Source organism: Capra hircus, chromosome 18 (genome assembly GCF_001704415.2).
Source record: "Capra hircus breed San Clemente chromosome 18, ASM170441v1, whole genome shotgun sequence".
Taxonomy (NCBI): Eukaryota; Metazoa; Chordata; class Mammalia; order Artiodactyla; family Bovidae; genus Capra; species Capra hircus.
This window is the reverse complement of record NC_030825.1, coordinates 44110830-44136780: the sequence shown is the minus strand read 5'-3', so window position 1 is coordinate 44136780 and position 25951 is coordinate 44110830. Positions and strand designations below refer to the sequence as shown.

General features: G+C 37.6%; 1 protein-coding gene across 1 annotated transcript in view; it reads right to left on the bottom strand.

Annotated features, from left to right (window-relative positions):
* The window catches only part of DPY19L3 (dpy-19 like 3 (C. elegans)), a 77998-nt gene that overhangs the window by 20450 nt on the left and 31597 nt on the right, over positions 1 to 25951 (bottom strand). Inside the window, exons 5-12 of the mRNA XM_018062257.1 lie at positions 22261 to 22382; positions 21532 to 21677; positions 18329 to 18452; positions 17667 to 17801; positions 4688 to 4819; positions 3252 to 3353; positions 1048 to 1121; positions 730 to 888 (exon numbers count right to left, since the gene is read on the bottom strand). Of these exons, the coding sequence (XP_017917746.1) occupies positions 730 to 888; positions 1048 to 1121; positions 3252 to 3353; positions 4688 to 4819; positions 17667 to 17801; positions 18329 to 18452; positions 21532 to 21677; positions 22261 to 22382 (994 nt within the window). The remainder of the gene's footprint in view (positions 1 to 729; positions 889 to 1047; positions 1122 to 3251; positions 3354 to 4687; positions 4820 to 17666; positions 17802 to 18328; positions 18453 to 21531; positions 21678 to 22260; positions 22383 to 25951) is intronic.

Here is a 25951-nt window from a genome sequence, read left to right as displayed (position 1 = left end):
AATAATAATACCTGCTGCTGCTGCTGCTATGGCTAAGTCGCTTCAGTTGTGTCCGACTCTGTGCGACCCCATAGACGGCAGCCCACTAGGCTTCCCCATCCCTGGGATTCTCCAGGCAAGAACACTGGAGTGGGTTGCCATTTCCTTCTCCAATGCATGAAAGTGAAAAGTGAAAGTGAAGGCGCTCAGTCGAGTCCGACTCTTCGCAACCCCATGGACTGCAGCCTACCAGGCTCCTCAGTCCATGGGATTTTCCAGGCAAGAGTACTGGAGTGGGGTGCCATTGCCTTCTCCGAATAATACCTGGTAATGATAGCTAAAACCAACAAAATACTCTATGCACAAGGCACTAAGTACTTTGTGTAATTTTAACTTATTTCTCACAAAGCTTTGGTGGGTAAATACTCTTAGTGCTCTCATTCTATAGAAAGGGGAATGGAAATACGGAAAGGTTATGTAACTGGCTCAAAGATCCTATCATTCCCAAGTGCGCGGGCCAGGACTTCAACCCAGACCTGGGTGCATGGCAACCACGACTATTTACAGTCTCTTCACTGTTCCACCCATAACAACTGACAGTAGAGTCCATGCTAACCTGGGCATGTTCTCCCTTTAAGATGACTGTACTCTGCTCTGTATCTAATGCTTCGATTTTCAATTTAGCAATTTTTCTGCAACACAGAACAAGGTCATTAAAGCACAAAATTAGATTTCTGAAATATGCCATACCTGAGATTACGGAAGGCCACAGCTAATGCTGCAATCACTGTGATGGACAGAACAAATATATAAGCATAAAAAAGCAGAGTATCTGAAAGTCTTTCAAATGTATTAAAAGGCAGAAGGCCAAATGCTTCTTCACACAGATATAGGTTTGCATCAAAATCTCTAGGAAATAAAAAGAAAGCAAAGTATTTAATTCAAGATAAGTAAACCTCACATTTTTCCTCAAAACAAGCCTGAAATTAAAATAACTGATAACTTACATTTTAAAGACTCTGCTGATTTAATATTAAAAACAAACACAGACTTTAAATTTAATCATACCTTGTTGCTCCAAATCCAAATTTTGCCTTGAGAAATTTAAATATGTGTTCGTCTGACTTAAGGTTAAGAATTTTCTGTCAGGGAGGGAGAAAACAAAAATTGCTAATTAGCTCCTTATACATGGTTTTCTGATCATTTCCCATTGAATACACTTATTCAATGTCCCATTTCATAGGACTGTATGTGTGTATGTATGAAATTAGTAAATGTTCAAAACAATTCTTAGAATCAAGAAATTTGAACGCTGAGATTTTCTTTTTTTTTTTTAAAGTTTTTTAATGAAGTATGGTTGATTTACAGTGTTGTGTTAGTTTCTGGTATACAGCAAAGTGACTGTTATACATACATATATTTGTTTCCATTATGATTTGCTACAGGATATTGAATATAGTTCCCTGTACTATACAGTAGGACCTTGTTCTTTATCTGTTTTATATATAGTAGTGTGCATCTCAGAGTCGGACACGACTGAAGCGACTTAGTAGCAGCAGCAGCAGCAGTGTGCATCTACTAATCCCAAGCTCCTAATTTATCTTTCCCTGAACTTCTTTCCCCTTTGGTAACCATAAGCTTGTCCTCTATGTCTGTGAGTCTGTTTCTGTTTTGTAAATAAATTCATTTGTATCATATTTTAGATTCCACATGTAAGTGATGTGTGATACTTGTCTGTCTCTGTCCGATTTACTTCACTTAGTATGATAATCTCTAGATCCATCCATGTTGCTGCAGATGGCATTATTTTATTCAAAAGCTGAGCTTTTCAAACTCTCTTTCTTCCTGTCTTTTTCTTTTTTTTTAAGCAGAATCACTTTTGCAAACAAAATCTAGGCTTAAGTTCAATATGCAAAATAGATAAAAGATGAGGTTCTTTGGTTTCAGGGAAAGCAAGATGGCTGAATCCCCAGTGAGTACAATTTTTTAAATCAGAAAACTGATAATATCATGATCTGAAACCTCAAACAGGAACATAGTCCACAAATCCTATTTTGCTGATACAAGACTCATTCACTCAAAGATAATTCAAGACACAGCAGTAACCCTCAAGGGGTGAAGAGACAAATGCCAGTGTTTATCATTAATGAGTATAATTTTAATTCACATTATTTTATTTTTAATTTATGGCTTACAAAAATTCATATAACATAAATGGGTGAAGAAATTATATCAGAAGAAAAATGAAGATAGAAAAAAGATATGATTAATCCAGAACTGAGGTTGGTACATAAAATATATTCACTAGAGATGAGCCACAAATCTGGACTCAAGCATTCTAGCAGAAAATGCAAAGAAGGAAATAAAAGCCTTTATGCTACTCACAGGGTCATAAGATTAAAACCAACCAGTTGCTTAGAAGAGATCCTTATGGTCTTAAAATTGAGACTCAAGAGAAATCTTGCCCCTGGGTATATTAAAAACAGTGAGCAGTCTCAAAGAGTATCTCTTCCTAATTCTTCTCATTAGGTGGCTGGCAGAATGTCAAGTGCAATTCAATAGACGTTATTTTTTGGGGGAGTCGAACAGTGGTCCAGATATGCAGCTCTCTCCTGGTTTAATCCAGACACAGATAACTGAACATCTAGAGTGGTGAAATGAACAGACTGCACAATTTTCAGCCAGTCTTTCAGAAACGCTGATTGTTCTGCTCAAACATGTTTTTGGTGAGTACTGACCGATAATGGAGTTTAAGGACATAGTGACAAGGACCTGGAGTAAAGGTGTGTAACGTGGCTCGCTGAGTGAAGGGTCTTTTTTTCTTTCTTTGACAGTCAGCAGACAGGGGGAGGGACTGCCATTCTCCTAGAGAAAGGGTCTGTCCTGGTCCGGCCTTCCCAGAGGGGTGAAATCATCTCCATCAATCAATGTGGCTCTGATAATAAAGCTAGTTTTATTTATGAACTTAATCCGATAAAAATCATGTCATTTTTTTTAGTACTATATATAGTACAGAAAACAATCTCTAAAAAGTAGATTTTTTAAATTTAGAGAAATGCTTGTTAAATGCTTTTAAAGCTGAGTTTTTAAAAAAGTTTAATAAACTCAAAGGTGGGTTCAAAGTAGAACATGTTAAAGAGTGAATAGAAATCAAGGACTAAAATAAAGAAAACAATCCTGTTACTGAAACAAAGGTAAAACTGAATCTGTTTAAAGTAAAACTAGTAACTCTTCAGTAATGCTAAATTAAATATATCATTTTATTAACATACCTTAATAATGTTGTTGAGAAAAAGTGTCAAACATAAAACGACAAATAAATGTAACACTAGTTTCCCAAGTCTATTAAGGAAGTTTCCAGTTTTCAGATTTTTCTAGAAATTAAGAGAGTTAAGTTTTAATTTTTTAATATTCATTTCACTTCATAAACATTTAAAATGAGATTACTTAAAAGATTTAAAACATTGAGTCATGCAACATACAGAGAAAATATAACCTAATTTTCATGCAGTAACATTGCTTAACATTTGTTATTTTCTAATAGTAAATGAATCACTTAATAATAAGCTCCATATGATAAAGAATGTAACCAAGTCCTTTCTGTTTTAAAGACCTCTTCAACCAGAGAATGGAGTTGGCTCCTTAGAAGGTACTCAGCTCATACTGACTGAAGAAATCTTTTGATGATTTATCCACTGCTTTGTATGTCACAGACTATAACCCATTAAATAAAAACACCAGCATAAAAAATAAATTGTGCTCTTTGATATATAATAGTTTTATTGTAACACTCAAATAACTTTACAGATTATCAATAATATCTAAACAGTTCAAAGATGAGTGATAGTTCATTTCTAACTAAGGTTAAAAGGATAAGTGAGACATACAGTTTCTAACAGTCAGCTAAAAGCCATTTATTAAAATCTTTGTGAGGATTTGCCATAGCAATTCTCACTCAAAAGACTAGTAAGAAAAAGGATTTATTCTTCCCCAAATGGAAAACAAAACAGCTTCTTGATTTAAAAGTGATTATGAGAAATGTTTCTCATATGCTTATGAGACAGAGAATAGGCTTTGCAACATTATTAAGGAAATGACAACTAATTCAAATTTTATGTAAATTTAACAAATTTTAATTGTATAATAAAGTCAAAGATTAGGTGAATGTCAAACATGTTATTCTAGTAAGTGTCCCAAGGTATTTATTTATTTGGAACCTCAAATTCTCAAAACTGTTAATTTTAACTGACTTAAAAATCAATAATAATAATAATATAATATGTAAGAATGAGGGAGAGTGGTGTTACTACTTCAAATAACAAGGTGTCCACCAACTTTAAAGACTGTGACAAACTTCCTACAAGCAATAGGTTCTTCTCATTCTTGAGTTCACACTTGAAAAGTTAACATTTTTTTCTTTTATTTCAACTTTAAACCAATAGCATTCAAATAAGTATCTCAGGCTAATCCTGAATTTAATTAAGATTCCAATTTTTTAGGAAATAATAATGTCACAACAAAGGGATGATGACATATCAGAGAGCTTGAAAACAAATGCTATACCATGCACTTCAAAAAAAAAAAAAATGTCCCTACTGTGATTTAGTGGGAGTTTGGTCATAAATTTTCCTTTGTATCCTATAAGAAGACATGGTCCAAACAAATACACATTTTTTAAAAAGTTTAAGGACAAAAAAAAAAGTCCTACCTGAAGTTTTCTTGCAATTAATACCGAAAGGTTAAAACTAATAAGCAATGATCCAAGAATCATGGAATTAAAAAACTGAAGCAGGCAGACCAGGAGTAAACCTGTGAGCTGTATACCATACAGCCATGTCACCTGCAACAACCAAAGGTTAGATGGTTAAACAGATTTTATCAGGGGACTCCCACATGCTGATGGGTTGGTCCCTAGCTGAATACATCTCTAGTTATAAATAATGCAGAAAACACACCTAGCTTCAAGTAATACAATCTAAGAAAGGAAAATACAACATTATACCTTTTAGTTATACAACATTTTAAACTTTATAACATTAAAAAGAAAGGAAATATATGAAGTAGAGGAAGCAAACAATGGTATAAATAAATTCTAGAAATAGGCAAATGCTGTTACTTTCAATTTTCTAAATTCCTTTACAGTTCCAGTTTATAATATTTTATCATATTCCAACAATCAATAATTTAATGTATACATTATTTCCCAATCTTTTATTTCTCAATCTTCCCTAATGATGTTGAACATCTTCATGTGTTATTGAACCTTTATATATCTTCTCTGGAGAAATATTTATCTAAGCTTTTGCCTATATTTAACTATTGAAAGTACTGTAAGAATTCTTTATATATCCTGGAAATCTCTTTTCAAACATGTGATTTGCAAATTTTGTCCCCCATTTTCTAAGCTGTCTTTTTACTTTCTTGGTAATATTCTTTGAAGTACAAAAGTTTTTAATTTTGATGAAGTTCAATTCATCAATTTTTTTCTTCTTTTACATACTCGTGATTTTGTTGCTGTTGTTTAGTTGGTAAGTTGAGTCCGACTCTTTGTGACTCCCCGGGCTGCAGCACGTGAATCCTCTGTCTTCCACCATCTTACGGAGTTTCCTAAAATTCATATCCATTAAGTCGGTGATGCTATCTAATATGTCGTCCTCTGTCAGCCTTTTCTCTTTTTGCCTTCAATCTTTCCCAGCACTAGGGTCTTATTTTGGTGAGTCGGCTCTTTGCATTAGATTGTCAAAGTATTGGAGCTTAAATTTCAGTCCTTCCAATGAATACTTAGGGTTGATTTCCTGTAGGATTGACTGGTTTGATCTCCTTGCAGTCCAAGGGACTCTCAAGAATCTTCTCTAGCATTACAATTTGAAAGCATAAATTCTTCAGTGCTCAGCATTCTTTATAGACCAACTCTCATATCCATGTGACTACTGGAAAAACCATAGCTTTGACTATACAGACCTTTGTTGGCAAAAGGATATTTCTGCTTTTTAATATGCTGTCTAGGTTTGTCATAGCTTTTCTTACAAGGAAAAAGTGTCTCTCAATTTCATGGCTGCAGTCACTGTTCACAATGATTTTGGAACCCAAGAAAATAAAATCTGTCACTGCTTCCACTCCCTCCCCCACCTTCTATTTGCCATGAATTGATGGGCCCTGATGCCATGATCTTAGTTTTTTTGAATGTTGAATTTCAAGCCAGTGTTTTCATTTTCCTCTTTGATCCTCATCAGTTCAGTTCAGTTCAGTTGCTCAGTCATGTCCAACTCTTTGCGACCCCATGGACTGCAGGACGCCAGGCCTCCCTGTCCATCACCAACTCCTGGAGTTTACCCAAACTCATGATCCTCATCAGGATGCTCTTTATTTCCTCTATACTTTCTACCATTACAGTAGTATCATCTGGATATCTAAGGTTGCTGATATTTCTCCTGGAAAGCTTGATTCCAGCTTGGGATTTAGCCAGCCTAGCATTTCACACGATGTCCTCTACATATAAGTTAAATAAATAGGGTGATAATATACAGGCTTGACGTATTCTTTTTCCAATATGAACCAGTTCATTGTTCCATGTCCAGTTTTAACTGCTGCTTCTTCACCTGCATACAGGTTTCTCAGGAGAAAGGTAAGGTGGTCTGGTATGCAGTCAAAGGCAAGCCATTCAATATCACAGTAATCCAAGTCTATGCCTCAACCAGTAATGCTGAAGAAGCTGAAGTTGAACAGTTCTATGAAGGCCTACAAGACATTCTAGATCTAATACCCAAAAAAGATGTCCTTTTCATCACAGGGGACTGGAATGCAAAAGCAGGAAGTCAAGAGATATCTAGAGTAACAAGCAAGTTTGGCCTTAAAGTACAAAATAAAACAGGGCAAAGCCTAATAGAGTTTTGCCAAAAGAACACACTGGTCATAGCAAACATCCTCTTCCAACAATACAAGAGATAACTCTACACATAAACATCACCAGATAGTCAATACCAAAATCAGATGATTATATTCTTTGTAATTGAAAATGGACAAGCTCTATACAGTCAGGAAAAACAAGACTGGGAGCTGACTGTGGCTCAGATCATGAACTTGTTATTGCAAAATTCAGACTTAAATTGAATAAAGTAGGGAAAACCACTAGACCATTCAGGTATGGCCTAAATCAAATCCCTTACAATTATACAGTGGAAGTGACACACAGATAATCGATTCAAGGGATTAGATCTGGAAGAATGCCTGAAGAACTATGGACGGAGGTTCATTACATTGCACAGGAGGCAGTGATCAAAACCATCCCCAAGAAAAACAAATGCAAAAAAGGCAAAATGGTTGTTTAAGGAACACTTACATATAGCTGAGAAAAGAAGAGAAGTGAAAGGCGAAGGAGAAAAGATATGTCCAACTAAATGCAAAGTTCCAGAGAACAGCAAGGAGAAATAAGAAAGCCTTCCTAAGTGAACAAAGCAAAGATATAGAGGAAAACAATAGAATGAGAAAGACTAGAGATCTCTTCAAGAAAATCAGAGATCCCAAGGGAATATTTCATGCAAAGATGGGCACAATAAAGGACAGAAATGGTATGGACTTAACAGAAGCAGAAAATATTAAGAAGAGGTGGCAAGAATATACAGAACTATACAAAAAAGATTTTAATGACCCAGATAACCATGATGGTATGATCACTCTCTTAGAGCCAGACATCCTGGAGTGTGAAGTCAAATGGGTCTAAGGAACCAGCACTACGAACAAAGCTAGTGGGGGTGATGGAATTCCAGTTGAGCTACTTCAAATCCTAAAAGATGATGCTGTTAAAGTGCTGTACTCAATATGCCAGCAAATTTGGAAAACTCAGCAGTGGCCAGAGGACTGGAAAAGGTCAGTTATCATTCCAATCCCAAAGAAAGGCAATGCCAAAGAATGTCAAATTACTGCACAACTGCACTCATTTCACAAGTGAGCAAAGTCAAGCTCAAAATCCTCCAAGCTCGGTTTCAGCAGTATGTAAACTGAGAACTTCCAGATGTACAAGCTGGATTTAGAAAAGGCAGAGGAACCAGAGATCACATTGCCAGCATACACTAGATCATAGAAAAAGCAAGGAAATTCCAAAAAACATCTACTTCTGGTTCATTGACTACACTAAAGTCTTTGTGTGGATTGCAACAAAGTGTGTGAAATTCTTAAAAGGTGGGAATACCTGACCACCTTACCTGCTTCCTGAAAAATATGTATGCAGGTCAAGAAGCAACAGTTAGAACTGAAGATGGAACAAGAGACTGGTTCAAACTTGGGAAAGGAGCACATCAAGGCTGTATATTGTTGCCCTGTTTATTTAACTTATATGCAGAGTACATCGTGTGAAATGCTGGGCTGGATGAAGCACAAACTAGAATCAAGATTGCAGGGAGAAATATCAATAACCTCAGATATGCAGATGACACCACCCTTATGGCAGAAAGCGAAGAGGAACTAAAGAGCCTGTTGATGAAGGTGAAAGAGGAGAGTGAAAAAACTGGCTTAAAACTCAACTTTCAAAAAACTAAGATCACGCTATCTGGTCCCATCACATCATGGCATATAGATGGGGAAACAATGCAAACAGTAACAGACTTTATTTTCTTGGGCTCCAAAATCACTGCAGATAGTAACTGCAGCCATGAAATTAAAAGACATTTGCTCCTTGGAAGAAAAGCAATGACAAACCTAGACAGCATATTAAAAAGCAGAGACATTAATTTGCCGACAAAGGTCCATCTAGTCAAAGCTATGGTTTTACTAGTAGTCATGTATGGACACGAGAATTGGACCATAAAGAAGGCTGAGCACCAAAGAATTGATGCTTTTGAACTGTAATGTTAGGGAAGACTTTTGAGAGCCTCTTGTACTGCAAGGAGATCAAGTCAGTCCATCCTAAAGAAATCAACTCTGGATATTCATTGGAAGGACTGAAGCTGAAGCTGAAGCTCCAATCCTTTGGCCACCTGAGGCAAAGAGATAATTGACTGGAAAAGACCTTGATGTTGGGAAAGACTGAAGGCAGTAAGAGAAGGTGATGACAGAGAATGAGATGGTTGGATGGCATCACTGACACAAGCTCTGGGAGATGGTGAAGGACAGGGAAGCCTGGCATACTGCAGTCCACGGGGTTGGAAAGTCATACATGACTGAGTGACTGAACAAGAGAGCAGATTAAAGACAGAGACATCATTTTTCTGACAAAGGTCTGAATAGTTAAAAACTATGGTTTTTCCAGTAGCCATGTACAGATTGTGAGAGTTGGACCATAAAGAAAGCTGAGGGCCAAAGAATTAATGTGTTTGAATTGTGGTGCTAGAGAAGATTCTTGAGAGTCCCTTGGACAGCAAAAGATCAAAGCAGTCAATCCTAAAGGAAATAAACCCTGAATATTCTTTGGACTAAAGCTGAAGCTCCAATACTTTGGCCACCTGATGTGAAGAGTCAACTCACTGGAAAAGACCCTGATGTTGAGAAAGATTGAGGGCCAGGGTCCCTGTTCAGGTGCCAAATGTTGGCACCAGCTCAACAATGAACCGACCCGAGGGAAGAGTGCCACAGAAGAATAAAGAAAAAGAAGACTCAGAAATAAAAAGACGACTCAGGGGTCTGATGCCATTCGCAGGCAAAAGCCCAGATCCTAATCCTTGCATGCCTTTTATTGTTAACTTCTACTTCCTTGTTTGTGCTCTAAAGGCATCTGTTCTTTACAATCTCAGATTGGGGATAAAGATCTACAATGCACGGTCCACAATGTCAAGCCTTCAGGCCTTTCATGACTTTGTTTAGCTCTTTGGTTAGTGACAACCTTTCTCAGCAATGCCCTCAAGGCTCTGGTTACGGTTTTCCATCAGTCACATCAAAACTTCAACATCTTGTTTTCAAGATGTCTTTCCATGATATACGCTTTACTGCTCCCAGCCCTTCATCTGGGGGTGAGGAGAAAGTCATTCTTTTTCAAAGAACCCATGTTAATTATAGTACAAGCCTGTGCATAGCATATTCCCTACATAGGAAAAGGGGATGGACAAAGGAGGAGATGGTTGGAAGGCATCACCAACTCAATGCGCATGAGTGTGAGCAAACTCTGGGAGATAGTGAAGGACACGGAAGCCTGACATGCTGCAGTTCATGGTGTTGCAAAGAGTTAGACACAACTTAGTAACTGAACAACAAAGAGTTGACAGCTTGGTTATGACTGAGATTTTTTCCTCTTTGTAAGTAAGTATGTAAGTATATAGTGCTACACATTTCTCTGTTCATGCTGCTCTAGGTGCACGCAAAAGGCTTGATGTCTTGCATTTTTGTTGTCACTGAATTCATTGTTTTCTCAAGGCTGCCTTTTTGTCCCATAGAATATTTAGAAGTGCACTATTTAGTTTCCAAGTTTGGAAAGTTTCCTACCTTTTTGTATGATTTCTAGTTTGAATCCATTGATTCAATCCACTAGGTATTCTGCTGTTGTTGGGTGGGGTGTTCTATAAACGTTAGTTAGATCCTGTTGGTTGATGGTGTTGTTCAGGGCTATATCCTCAATGATTTCTGTCTGGTTCTCAATTGTTGAGAGAGGGTTGCTGATATCCTCAACCCTGTTTGTAGGTTTGTCTATTTCTCCTCTTAGTTCTGTCAATTTCTGTTTCATATATATTGTGGCACTGTTGTTTAGTACATACGCATTTAGAGTTCTCATGTCTTCTTGGTAGATGAATCCTTTTCTCAATATACAGTATTCTGGTAATTTCCTTTGTTCTCATGCCTATTTTATCTGATATTAATATAGCCACTCCTACTTTTTTTGGTTAATATTTGCAATGGTGTTATCTTTTCCAACTCTCTTAGTTTCAATCTTCCTTTATTGTTTGTTCTTTGTGAAGTGAATTTCTTATGGAAAACATTTTGGTTGTGTGTTTTCAATCTGCTTTAACCCATCTCTGTCTTCAAGTTTTTGTATTTCATTGCCCTGTGTGTGTTAGTAGCTATGTGTGTGCTAATAGCTCAGTCGTCTCCGACTCTTTGTGACCCCATGGACTGTAGCTCACCAGGCTCTTCTCGCCGTGGAATTCTCCAGGCAAGAATACTGGAGTGGTATGCCATTCCCTTCTCCAGGGCATCTTCTCAAGCTGGGGACTGAACCCAGGCTCCCTGCACTGCAGGCAAACTCTTTACCCTCTGAGCCACCAGGGAAGCCCTAAGTAATTACTGCTGGGCTAGATCTTAAAACCTGTCATTTTATCATTTGCTCTTTGTTCACTCTGTTTTCTATTTGTTTTCTCTTTTCTGCGTTCCTGTGGGTCACTTGAACATTCTTTGAATTCTATTTTTTACTTATTTATAGTATTTCTGAATGTATCTCTTTGTACAGGTTTTTAGTGGCTGTCCTGGATTATTACATTATGCATTCTAACTTATTCTAGTCTACTGGTATAGACATTTTATCAGTCTGAATCAAGTCTAGAAATTTTACCTCAATTTAAGTCCCTTTACTTTTCTCATTTACAACTGTCTTAAATATTTCCTCTACATAGAGAACCACGGGTAATACTAGTAACTTTTGCTTCAGCTATCAAACATAATTTAGAACACTCAAGATGAGACACATTTATTATACTTAATTCATATTTTAAAATTAAGTATAACTCAAAATTAAGGGAGCTACCCACTCTAGTATCCAGTATTCTGGCCTGGAGAATGCTATGGACAGAGGAGCCTGGTAGGCTACAGTCCACGGGGCTGCAAAGAGCCGGACATGCCTGAGCAACTTTCACAAAACAAACTTGCTTCATCTGGTTCCAAATTGGGGAAGGAGCACCACAAGGCTGTATCTTGCCACCCTCCTTATTTATTTATTTATTTTTTAATTAATTAATTTAATTATTTATTTTTATTTTATTTTTTTAAATTTTTTAAATTTATTTTTATTTTTATTTTTTTTATTTTTTAAATTTTAAAATCTTTAATTCTTACATGCGTTCCCAAACATGAACCCCCCTCCCACCTCCCTCCCCACAACATCTCTCTGTCCACCCTTCTTATTTAATTTATATGCAGAGTACATCATGCGAAATGTTGGGCTGGATGAGCACAAGCTGGAATCAAGATTGCAGGGAGAAATATCAATAACCTCAGATATGCAGATGACACCACTCTTATGGCAGAAAGCAAAGAGGAACTAAAGAGCCTCTTGATGACAGTGAAAGAGGAGAGTGAAAAAGCTGGCTTAAACCTCAACTTTCAAAAAACTAAGATCATGGCATCAGTTCCCATTACTTCATGGCAAATAGATGGGGAAACCATGGAAACAGTGACAGACTTTATTTTCTTGGGCTCCAAACTCACTACAGGTGGTGACTGCCATCATGAAATTAAAAGACACTGGCTCCTTGGAAGAAAAGCTATGACCAACCTAGATAGAATATTAAAAAGCAGAGATATTACTTTGCTGACAAAGGTTGATGCAGTCAAGGCTATGGTTTTTCCATTAGTCATAAAGTTGAGCACTGAAGAATTGATGCTTTTGAACTGTGGTGTTGGAGAAGACTCTTGAGAGTCCCTTGGACTGCAAGGAGATCAAGCTAGTCAATCCTAAAGAAAATCAGTCCTGAACATTCATTAGAAGGACTGATGATGAAGTTGAAGCTCCAATACTTTGGCCACCTGATGAGAAGAACTGACTCCTTAGAAAAGACCCTGATGCTGGGAAAGACTGAAGGCAGAAGGAGAAGGGAACGTCAGAGGATTAATGGTTGGATGGCACCACCAACTTGATGGACATGAATCTGAGCGAGTTCTAGGAGTTGGTGATGGACAGGTAAGCCTGGTGTGCTGCAGTCCATGGGGTTGCAGAGTCAGACATGGCTGAATGACTGAAGTCAACTGAATTAATATTTTTATTTTTAATTGCCTTTTATTTGTTCTTGATGTCCCAACATTTCTCCTTTTATCACTTCCTTCTGTTTCAATAACTTCATTTACCATTTTTTAAAAACAGTAGGTCTGTTGGTAAGAAATTCTGTTAGTTTTCCTTCATCTGAGAATGTTTTGCTTTCTCTGTCTTTCCTGAAAGATATTTTGGCTGGGTATAAGACTCTGGGTTGACCATTGTTTTCTTTCAGCACCATGGTTTATGATGAGAAATTCACTGTCATTCAAATTGGTTTACCCCTATCAGTATCATTTTTCTCTGACGAATTTCACAGAAAAATCTTTTGCCTCCAGAAGTTTGATTATGATGCATTTTGGCATTGATTTATTTGGTTTATACTATTTGACATTAGTTCAACATCTTGATTCTGTAGGTTCTCCCAAATATGTAAAGTTTTTGATCATTCCTTCAAAAATGTATTTTTTGACATACTTTTTTCCAGTTTAACACACCTTCTCTCCTCTTGGGGTTCTGATTACATGAATTCAAGTTCCTGCTACGGTCCCACTGGTCTCTGAGGCTCTGTTCACTTTTTCCAGTCTATTTTCATGTTCAAATTAGTTAATTTCTAAATTGTCCTACCTTCAAGTTCACTGATTCTTTCCTCTGACCATTCCAGTCCACTGCTGAATTGATCTTCTGAGGTTTTTACTTTCATTATTGGAATTTTTCAGTTGTAAAATTTTCATTTGCTTTTTATCTTTTAAATCTCAGTTGAGAGTTTCTATTTTTTCTTTTGTTTCAAGTGCATTTGTAATTGCTCAATGACAATTTTATGATGGCTGCTTTAAATTCCTTGTCAGATAATTCAACTTTTGTGTGTCTTGGTGTTGCCACCTGTTGATCCCTGTTCATTCAAGAGATTTTCCTGGTTCTTAGTTTAATAAATGATCTTCAATTGGACTGTAGGATATTATGGACCTTGGAATCTTCTGTAAACCTTCATTGTCAGCAGACCTCCTCTGATACCATCCCAGCCTCAGGCCACTGAGGAAAGAAGGATGCTGCCTCATTATTTCCAGATGAATCTGGCTGTCCAGGGTGCCCATTTGGCCTCTGCTGACTTTTAAGGGGGTCTCATTACTGCAAGGTGAAGATGAAAGTTTAGGCTCCCCAAAAGGCATCTGCTGACACCATCCTGGCAAAGAGGGGAAGGGCTGTCTTATTAGACAGCCTTAATAGTTAGAAGTTGGAGGTTCTCCATGCGGCATTCATGCTTCACCTTTTTCTTGAGGCTTTTTTCCCCTCTGAATCCATTAGTATTTCCTGGTTGTTAACCACTCTAGTACTTAGTCTGAGATAAATACAACAAAGAGAAAATTGAGGGAACTCACTGTCATGTTTTTCTTTGGTCTTGAGGTCTCGAGGCATAGTCTACTTTCTTTTCTCCACCTCTCAAAATCTTATATTTGTTTTTTATATAACGTCTAGGGCTGCTTTTAATTGTACTTAGTAGGAGGAATAGGAGAAGGCGATGGTACCCCACTCCAGTACTCTTGCCTGGAAAATCCCATGGATGGAGGAGCCTGGTGGGCTGCAGTCCATGGGGTCACTAAGAGTCGGACACGACTGAGCGACTTCACTTTCACTTTTCACTTTCATGCATTGGAGAAAGAAATGGCAGCCCACTCCAGTGTTCCTGCCTGGAGAATCCCAGGGACGGGGGAGCCTGGTGGGCTGCCATCTATGGGGTCGCTAAGAGTCGGACACGACTGAGCGACTTCACTTTCACTTTTCACTTTCCTGCATTGGAGAAGGAAATGGCAGCCCACTCCAGTGTTCCTGCCTGGAGAATCCCAGGGACGGGGGAGCCTGGTGGGCTGCCATCTATGGGGTCGCACAGAGTCAGACACGACTGAAGCAACTTAGCAGTAGCAGCAGCAGTAGGAGGAATAAGGAGAAGTGTGTTTACTTCATTTCGTCTGGAAATTTATTGAGTATTTTTAAATTGCCCCCCAGGTATTAATCACTAACGTGTCTTGTTTTCATAATAGGTAATCTCTATATTCTTAGTAATCGAACAGAATTACATGCTTAACAATAACATTTACTGTTCTATTTTATATTTTTAAATTCTGTACACATTTCTCACTGAAAACTTCAATTTGATGGGAAGAGACTTTCCATCATCCATGAAAAGAAGATGACGTGTACTGAAAAATATAGTTTTTTATCACTACATCAGGCTCTGAATTTGTATTATCCTTTTCTGTATCAATTATTCTGACTCTTTCCCATGTGACATGATTAGAGATCATGATTCCAGTTTATGAAGAAACTAAGGCTCTTAAAGAGCTAGTTATTTTCAGAACTGATAGTAGCAACTTGGTATTATAAGCCAGGATCCTTTCATTATGATACTGTTCCTCCTTAAATTCTGATACTACTTCTAACACCAACAGAGTTTCAAATATGAAAAGTTCGGTGAAGTTCAGAACTGAATATAAAATAAATCAGCTGTATTATTCTTTAGTTGTGTGTGTGTGTGCCAAAATAGTATCTTTTACTGTTTTCTATTTAAAAAAAAAAAAAGAAAGAAATGTTTATTGTGGAAAATTCAAGAGATCTATACAACAAAAAGAAAATAAGAGTACTAAGCACATTTTGTTGCTGTTTAGTTGCTAAGTCATATCTGACTCTATTGCGACCCCATGGACTATAGCTCACGAGACTCCTCTGTCCATGGGATTTCCCAGGCAAGGATACTAGAGCAGATTGTCATTTCCTTCCTCAGGGGATGTTCCCCACCCACGGATCAGATGACTGCTAATACTTTAATGTATATATTTCTGGAAACTTTCCTTTCTATATACATGTTTTACTTTTGGAAAAAAAGGGAGAAGGAAAACTAATGGTTATGTAACACTCTGTTACATAGTTAAGACATGTTTATTTAACAGTACTCTATTGCTATTGACTTAGGTCATTTCCAGACTTTTCTTATTACAATGCAACTAAAATGAACATCTTTGATTATTTCCTTATGATAAATTTCAAGAAGTGAAAGTCTGGTGAAAAGACAAAACACATTTTCTTGGGCTTTTGATACTTACTGTAAAAATACACTAGAGAAAATTATATACTACAGAAAAACTTCATAGTTATATTTTCAAAATTGCTTATTATTTATTTTTAAATTTCTTCCATTAATTAATTAATAAATCAATTTATTTATGTTAAAGTGTACAGTGTTCTTTTGAATGTACTTGTTGGCGGGGGTGGGGGAGTGATATGAAGACACCAACTGGCCTAGGAGTGTATGACAAGGAGAAATACAGAGGCATCTAGGCAGTCCTTCCCCTTAACTTGCAAGTCTCCATGAGCAAAGTATAAAGAGTTAACAAAACAGGAAAGCCAAGATAAACCGACAGGAATGGACTCAGCTTCACTTGTACATATAGCTTTTACAGGCACGTGGGTTCTATTATTATTATCCAGTATCACACCTACACACATACACACGCAGACATTCTAGCTTTCGCTTATCCACCTGCTTTCTTCTTTAATTTTTTCTAAATTTTAAAATTTTTATTTTATGTTGGAATTTACTTGATTAACAATGATGTGTTGGCTATTAGGGGCACAGCAAAGTGATTCAGTTATACCCATATCAGTATCCATTCTTTTTTGATTCTTTTCCCATTTATCCACCTGCTTTCTTTACTGTATTTTACCTTCATTATTTTGCTTTCTCACACTCCATCCAAATTCTACTCTCTTCCTTTTTTGTCCAGCTCGAGCATCTCATTTCTGTGAAACCTTTTTAGCCTAAAAATAACTTTCCTCTTCTAGACTTCTATTGCTTATTATTACTACAAATTGACATCTATCTATATAGATAGAGGAGAGACATAGAATATATAGATATATATATTAGACATCTAATTGTATAGACATCTTCATTTCCCAAGTTAGATGGCAAACTCCCAATGGATGGGACAACATCTTATATGGGTTCCCACCTGTGTTTTCTGTGCTGACTGATTTTAATATTTCCTAATTCAGATTCAGTCAGTTTTCAAAGAGTGCTACACCTCTTCTGACATGGAATATGTGAGCTCAACTCTTCTCTATTAGATTATATTGCTGCCCTAGGTCTGGAGATAATATTTCATTGTACTTGGGAAATACTTAAGAATATTTACTTTATATACTTTACTTTACTTTATATACTTTACTTTAGGATAGTAACTATGAGCAAGTTAAAACTATACACAATACATTATAACATATTTCTGCACATGACAAAAACCATGCAGTTAAATGACAGCAGCACACACTGGGAGACAAACAATGCTTTCCTTCATAATTTCCTTATTTCATAGGTGGCCTCTGGCCAATCAGTAGGGATTCAGACCCCACACTGGTAAATGCTACTATGAAAATTTTATAAAGTACCACAGAAAAGTTGTTATACATCCACTGATTTCCTTAGGGGGAAAAAGGATGGGGCAATACACAGTAACGCATTTTAAGACAGCTATCCTATATTTTAACATTTAAATAAACTCTATAAAGGACCACTGACTCAGATACTTGTGCTCCAAATAAACATGTCTTTTAATGTAAAATAAGTAGGACAAAAGTTAAAATCATCAAACTAGGCTGTATAAATTACTCAACTTCAACTGACCACAACATATTTACATTACAGTTAAGAAGCAGCTTCAACTTTATCATTAAGCATGTGCATATTTTGAGCTCATTCTATGATATAAAACAATGACCATCTCAACTGAGAAAAGAAAGCAAAGCTTACCTTCATTGCTGGCAACATGTCTAGGGAGTCCAGTATGAACAGCACTAACGCTTGCATCAGCATCATAAATTGATTAAATTGCCATGTTAGACTAAAGAGAAAAGTTGATATGAAAATGGCAAGAAGTGTCAGCCTCTGTAAAAAGAAAATCTTATATAATTTACACGTCTCTACTAATAAAAAGCCTCTCAGACAAGTGTTCTCAAGAGCAGCCAATATCTCTATAAACAAAACAGAAAAAAACTATAAAATGTTGCTCTGAAAACTCTTGCATTTGTTACTTATGCTCTAAATATCCTAAAGTGACACTTTGCATATAAATATTCACATACAGTATGTGTACTCCATATTATTATGGAGGCGATAATGCACCAAGTCACATCTCAAGAGCAATCACTTAAAAATTCTGACAGCTCTGCAGAAATTTTGTGTGGGTTTGCTGCAACTATTTAAGGGCAGATGATACAAAGAACATTTTTAACATCAAAAATGAAAACATTTTCTTTGTAAAGTAGGGAAAGGCTTGGAAAAAAAGTTAAAAAGCTAGTCGTGGAATAGGAATTATCAACAGACACTGGGACACTATGAACATCACATTTTCTGAAGCTTCTAAGATAAAATTGGAGAACTAAAAACAGACACAAAGGATTGTAAAAACTTACTTGAGAAAGAGGCTGTAAGTTTGGTCTCAGGAAGTATGTAATTGCTGCTATCTGGATTGCAAAGAATGGCAGCGCCCAGTTCTCTCTCAGGGGGATGGTAAACTCCACCCTTGTGGTATCTATTCTGTACATGGAAAACACAAAGGCCAAAAGGGTAATTTTTACTATCACTACCTCAAAGATTTCCTGAAGTGAAAGATGTATTACATTAAATATATTTAGATTTTGGTTCTTGGTTCTCACTAATTTGTCCTTATCATCATCCCTGTAACATAAAACTGTCATTGAGAAAATTTAAATAACCTGTCCACAGGCAGACAGGGGTGGAACTGGTAGTGTTTTATACTTGAATCTTAATTTTGCCATTGATTAATAATATGTAAAAATGGTACTGAAGAATTTATTTACAGGGCAACAATGGAGAAACAGACATAGAGAATAGAATTATGGACATGTGGAGAGGGAAGGAGAGGGTGAGCTGTGTGGAAAGAGTAACATGGAAACTTACATTACCTATGTAAAATAGATAGCCAACGGGAATTTGGTATATGGCTCAGGAAACTCAAACAGGGGCTCTGCATCGACCTAGAGGGGTGGGGTGGGGTGGAGAGGGAGATGGGAGGGAGTTTCAAAAGGGAGGGGATATATGTATACCTATGGCTGATTCATGTTGAAGTTTGACAGAAAATAACAAAATTCTATAAAGCACTTATCCTTCAATAAAAAATAAATAAATTTAAAAATACTGGTAAAAACTGCTTGACCCACCCCTGCTAGAATGTGAACCCCCAGAGGGCAAGAATAGTTTTCAAGTTTGTATACCCAGTACCAAGAACCATTCCTACACACACTAGGTATCCAACAAATGTCTTTTATTTACTTTTAATGGAAGCAAATTTGACTTTTAGCAGGAATTATATGTTAGATTAAAATGTTAAGAAGCAGCATAACACAGCGGTCTCATACTTTGCATCTGAATTTTGATTAAAACTTAGCTCCATGTGTGTGTGTATACCTTTCTATATAAGTATATATACCTAATAAATAGTCTCATATACATGTCTATGCATATAACTTAACCTTTTACATATATTTATATATATAATATATACTATAAAACTCAACCTTTTAAGCTTCAATTACCTCATCTCTGAAATAGTAATAATAATAGTACCTACACTATAAGGTTGCTAAAATAATACACATAAAGCACTAATGTAGAGTGCCTGGCATATAGTAACCACTCATAATGTTATATTAAAAAGTAATTTGTTGAGGATTAACCAGGATCATCAAAAAAGCAAGAGTTCCAGAAAAACATTTATTTCTGCTTTATTGACTATGCCAAAGCCTTTGACTGTGTGGATCACAATAAACTGTGGAAAATTCTGAAAGAGATGGGAATACCAGACCACCTGACCTGCCTCTTGAGAAACCTATATGCAGGTCAGGAAGCAACAGTTAGAACTGGACATGGAACAACAGACTGGTTCCAGATACGAAAAGAAGTATGTCAAGGCTGTATATTGTCACCCCGCTTATTTAACTTCTATGCAGAGTACATCATGAGAAACGCTGGGCTGGAAGAAGCACAAGCTGGAATCAAGATTGCCGGGAAAAATATCAATAACCTGAGATATGCAGATAACACCACCCTTACAGCAGAAAGTGAAGAGGAACTAAAAAGCCTCTTGATGAAAGTGAAAGCGGAGAGTGAAAAAGTTGGTTTAAAGCTCAACATTCAGAAAATGAAGTTCATGGCATCTGATCCCATCACTTCATGGGAAATAGATGGGGAAACAGTGGAAACAGTGTCAGACTTTATTTTTTTGGGCTCCAAATCACTGCAGATGGTGACTGCAGCCATGAAATTAAAAGACGCTTACTCCTTGGAAGAAAGGTTATGACCAACCTAGATAGTATATTCAAAAGCAAAGACATTATTTTGCCAACAAAGGTCTGTCTAGTCAAGACTATGGTTTTTCCAGTGGTCATGTATGGATGTGAGAGTTGGACTGTGAAGAAAGCTGAGTGCTGAAGAATTGATGCTTTTGAACTGTGGTGTTGGAGAAGACTCTTGAGAGTCCCTTGAACTGCAAGGAGATCCAACCAGTCCATTCTAAAGGAGATCAGCCCTGGGTGTTCTTTGGAAGGAATGATGCTAAAGCTGAAACTCCAATACTTTGGCCACCTCATGAGAAGAGTTGACTCATTGGAAAAGACTCAGATGCTGGGAGGGATTGGGGGCAGGAGGAAAAGGGGATGACAGAGGATGAGATGGTGGATGGCATCACCGACTCGATGGACTTGAGTTTAAGTGAACTCCAGGAGATGGTGATGGACAGGGAGGCCTGGCGTGCTGCGATTCATGGGGTCGCAGAGTCAGACACAACTGAGTGACTGAACTGAACTGAACTGAACCAGTATTAGAACTCAGGTTCAAATTTTAAGACTGATACTGAATACTGATGTTGCTTTTACAGGTCAGGCAATAATTCGATATATATTGAATATGTTTTTTTAAAATGTTATTTCATAATGCTCTGGTATTTGGAAATTAATATATATTCATTAAATAATTTAAGAACTTCCTTACGTTTATACAGTGCTTTATGCTTTGCTAATTAGGAGGTCTGCACAATCTTATTGAGGTTGATAATAAAGATATTATTAAACCTTTAAGAGATGAGATTGATGACTAGAAAAATATTAATCATATAGCAAGTTAGTAACAGGATTGGGACTATTATAGATGATTCTTTTGACTTACAATTCAATGCTTTATTCCTCAGTTATAGATATATTAATACAGAAGTAGGACTTTCTATGTTACTAGATAAAAACTTCACGAGGTAACCCAAAGAGAAAATGGTGGTTGTTTAGTCACCAAGTCGTGTCCGATTCTTTTTCAACTCCATGGACTGTATCATGCCAGGCTCCTCTGTTCATCGAATTTTCCAGGCAAGAATACTGGAGGGGGTTGCCCATTTCTTCTCCAAGGGATCTTCCCAACCCAGGGATCAGACCCATGTCTCTGGCATTGCAGGTGGCTTCTTTACTGCTGAGCCACCAGGGCTTCCCCAAAGAGAAAACACTGTCACCCAAATGTGGAAGAACAACCTTCTTTAAACTGGAAATGAAGTAACTTCACTTCCTAAACTTACACTTTAGAAAGGGAGAAAGGAATACTGACTCCAACTCACCTGTTTGTGACGTACCAGAAGGCTGCTAACAGTCCTGACAGCCACGTGCCACTCAGGAGCCAGCTGGTTACATAAAGAGCTGTGACGTAAATTGCTTGGAGTCCAAATAAGGTGTAGATATAAAAATAAACTGGCTCTATATATTTCTGTAAAAGGGAATGAAAAAAAAATGTTTGTTACCGAACTCCTACTCCTACTCATTGCCACTTAAAAAACATGCCAGTGGAAATTTAGTATTTAGAAGTTTGGTATTAATTCCAAGAAATAAGCATACATCACTCCTGCCCATGTAAAAGTGTGCTAGCAGCCTTCTTTCTCAGTATCAAGAGCAGAGGAGGGAAGTTCCTGAGGACTTTGGCTTCAGAAAAGTTTTACACCTAATTTTGTCTAGCATTCCCTTATTTAGGTGAGGAGGGCCACTGTGATCTGCTAATCTCCCAGGTTTTGTTTTTTTTTTTAATTCAAAGGTAAATGAGGAATGATTACACATTTCCAATTGAAAATATTTACCATCTTTCAAACTGTACACTTATAAGCCTTGAAGTATCTATATGTAAAAATATCTTATAAAATATAAATAAAAAGCAAAATTCACAATATGTAAGGAGAAAATTAGCATACTGTTGTTTTTATATCAAGACAGCTGAAGATCAGAAAAACCTATGTGAAACATTTCAACACTTTTACTTTCATCTGATATTAAATTCAATGTCACAGATCACAACATACCTGTATGGGTAGAACTCTATACAAAATACTGAGAAAAACCTCTTGGTAAATATTCATTCGTTGAAGGAGGTTAATTGTCCTCATAGATTCCGTTTTGTTATCATATATTAAGCCACGAAAACCTAAGATTAATATTTGAGAATTCAGGAAAAGATAATTATAATTACTCATTCAAAACTATTCATAGATTCTTTAGTATATGTCAGAGAATGTGCTAGGTATTGGGGATATAATATAGTCCTATCCACAAAAACCCTGGGCTTCCCAGGTGGCTCAGCGGTAAAGAATCCACCTGAAATGCAATGCAGGAGATGTGGGTTTGATCCCTGGGTTGGGTAGATCCCCTGGAAGAGGGCACAGCAACCCACTCCAGTATTCTTGCCCAGAGAATTCCATGGACAGAGAAGCCTGGCAGGCTACGGCAAGTGGGGTTGCAAAAGAGTCGGACACGATTTAGCGACTAAACAACAACAACATTCACAAAGAGCTTACCCCCCATACATCAGATGGACACTTGTTTAAATGTTTACACAAACATAAGTAAATTATAACTTTCGTGATGTGAGAGAATCTTCTACAGAAATTTGCACAAGAGGATTTTATATTTTCCTGCCCTGCCTTCCTGTCATGGGGCCTGTAGGACCTCCTTGGGGAGAATATATGAAGCCTCCCTTACTCCCCTGGGAGGGGTTTGGCCACATGACTTGCTCTGAGCAATGGCATGTGAGTGGATGTGACAGAATCATCAGCAGAATCACTGCATGTTTCCACCAGCAGCCTTGCTTTTCCCTCTGCTGTGATAACCGTATGCTCCACATAGGGGTTGGACAATAAGAGTGAGAAATAAATCTGTTGTTAAAGAATTCCACTGCTATAATTTGGTCATCTGCTACTGTAACCAAGTCAACTATTCAACAGAAGGTATGAATAGATAGTTCAAAGAAAAACATGCACACAATTCTTACACATTTGAAAAGATGCTCAACCTTACCCCTACTAGAAATGCAAATTAAGATTTCACTGAGATACCACTTCTTAACTACCAGCTTGGGAACAACCAAGAAGCTTGACAATATATTCTATTAGTGAGCCTACAAGGGAAAGGAGTGTGTCAAGGCTGCATATTGTCACCCTGCTTATTTAACTTACATGCAGAGTACATCATGCAAAATGCTGGGTGGAGAAAGCACAAGTGGGAATCAAAATTGCTGGGAGAAATATCAATAACCTCAGATATGCAGATGACACCACCCTTATGGCAGAAAGTGAAGGGGAACTAAAACGCCTCTTGATGAAAGTGAAAGAGGAGAGTGAAAAAGCTGGCTTAAAACTCAACATTCAAAGAATGAAGATCATGGCATCCGGTCCCATCACTTCATGGCGAATAGATGGGGAAACCATGGAAACAGTGTCAGACTATTTTCTTGGGCTCCAAACTCACTGCAGATGGTGACTGCAGCCATGAAATTAAAAGACACTTACTCCTTGGAAGAAAAGCTACGGCAAACCTAGACAGCATATTAAAAAGCAGAGACATTACTTTGCTGACAAAGGTCCGTCTAGTCAAAGCTATGGTTTTTCCAGTAGTCAAGTATGGATGTGACAGTGGGACCATAAAGAATGCTGAGTGCCAAAGAATTGATGCTTTTGAACTGTGGTGTTGGAGAAGATGCTTGAGAGTCCCTTGGACTGCAAGGATATCAAACCAGTTGTTCCTAAAAGAAATCAACCCTGAATATTCATTGGAAGGACTGATGCTGAAGCTAAAGCTCCAGTACTTTGGTCACCTTATGCAAAGGACTGCCGGACTGCCTCACTGGAAAAGACCCTGATGCTGGGAAAGATTGAAGGCAGGAGGAGAAGGGGACAACAGAGCAAAGATGGTTGGATGGCATCACCGACTTGATGGACATAGTCTGAGCAAGCTCCAGGAGCTGGTGATGGACAGGCAAGCCTGGTGTGCAGCAGTCCATGGAGTCACAGAGTCGGACATGACTGATGGACTGGACTGAACTGAAGGTACTTTCATACACTGTAGCTGGGAAGGCAAAATGATATAACTCTTGTGTAAGAGAATTTGGCAATACCTAGCAAAATTACATATGCATTTACTCTTTGATCCAGGAAGCCCATGTCTAGGAATTATTTCCAAAGACAGACTGGCAGAAAGACAAAATGACATGGGTACCAAATTATGCATGCAACTCCAAAGTCCATCAATGGGAGGTGTTTTGGACTGAACTGCGTCTCCCCAGATTTCTGTGTTGAAGCCTTAATCCCAATGTGTCTGTATCTGGATAGGGTCTATAAGGAGGTAAAAAGGTTAATATGTGAGGTCACAGGGTGGGACCTTAATCTGACAGGACTGCTGTCCTTATAAGAGGAACCGACAAAAGGGGACTCTCTCCCTCTCTCTAAGAATACACATGGCGGAAAGGGCATCTAAGACCACAGCAAGAACGGGGCCATCTACAAGCCAGAAAGAGGCTTCACTAGAAACCAACCCTGACAGTACCTGATTGCAGACCTCTGGCCTCCACAACTGAAAAAAAAATAAATAAATTTATACTGTTTAAGCCACCCAGTCTGGGTTATTTTGTTACAGCAGTCCTACTAGACTCACGTAGCAGTGTTATGTCAAAGTCCTAAGGACCCCCAGTGTGATGGTATTTGAAGATGAGCCTTTGGGACGTAATTAGGTAGAGATGAAGGTTAGAAGAGGGGGACCCTCATGATGGGATTAGTGCCCTTATCAGACGAGACGCTGGAGAGCTTGCTCTCCATCTCTCCTCCACGTGAGGGTGCAGAGGCGGCCATCAACAGACCCAGAGAGTCCTCACCAGAGCCCGACTGTGCTGGCACTCTGATCTCAGACTGCCAGCTTTCGGAACTGTGAGGAAATAAATTTCTGTTTTTTAAGCCACCCAGTCTGTGTTAGTTTGCTATGGCATTCCGAGCAGACAAAGACGACTACCTGAATAAAATATGGTTACCCACACAAAGGACTACTGTGCCACTGCACGAATGTAAGTAAGTAAATATATAAGGAATATCATGATACTCTACTACAGAGTGATGAAGATTTCAGTCAAGTAAAAAAACAGCAAAATAAAGAACAGTGTGTACAGTAAGCAGGGATTTTTCTACAGTAAAAGGGAAAATAATATATAAAATATTTGTTTACATTGAAAATATTAACTGTAGAAGAATAAACCAAAAACTAATACAAATAGTTACCTTAAGAGTAAGCAAAGAAACAGGGTGGAGATGAGACGGGGACCTTCCTGAATGCTCCCCGTTTTATAGTTTTGACTTTGGAACCATGCAAAACATTTTAAAAATAAGTATAAATATATATATATTTTATATATATATATATATATATATATATAAATGTTTTACAAAGCAATCCCTGAAAACCAAAAGCAAGATAAAACAAAGATACCTACTGAGTTGGTACTAAAAAATACCCCCAAAACCCTTTTTCCAGTGTTCTTGAGAATAGAGAAACATGACTATAAATTTCTAGGAGGCTACATCCTAAGGACAAAAATCCCTGGTGGCCCAGTGGTTAGGAATCCACACTCTCACTGCCGTGGGTCCAGGTTCAATCCCTGGCCAAGGAACTAAGGTCCCATAAGTCACACAGTGTGGCCAAAGGCAAAAAACACACAAACAAAAACTACAAAAA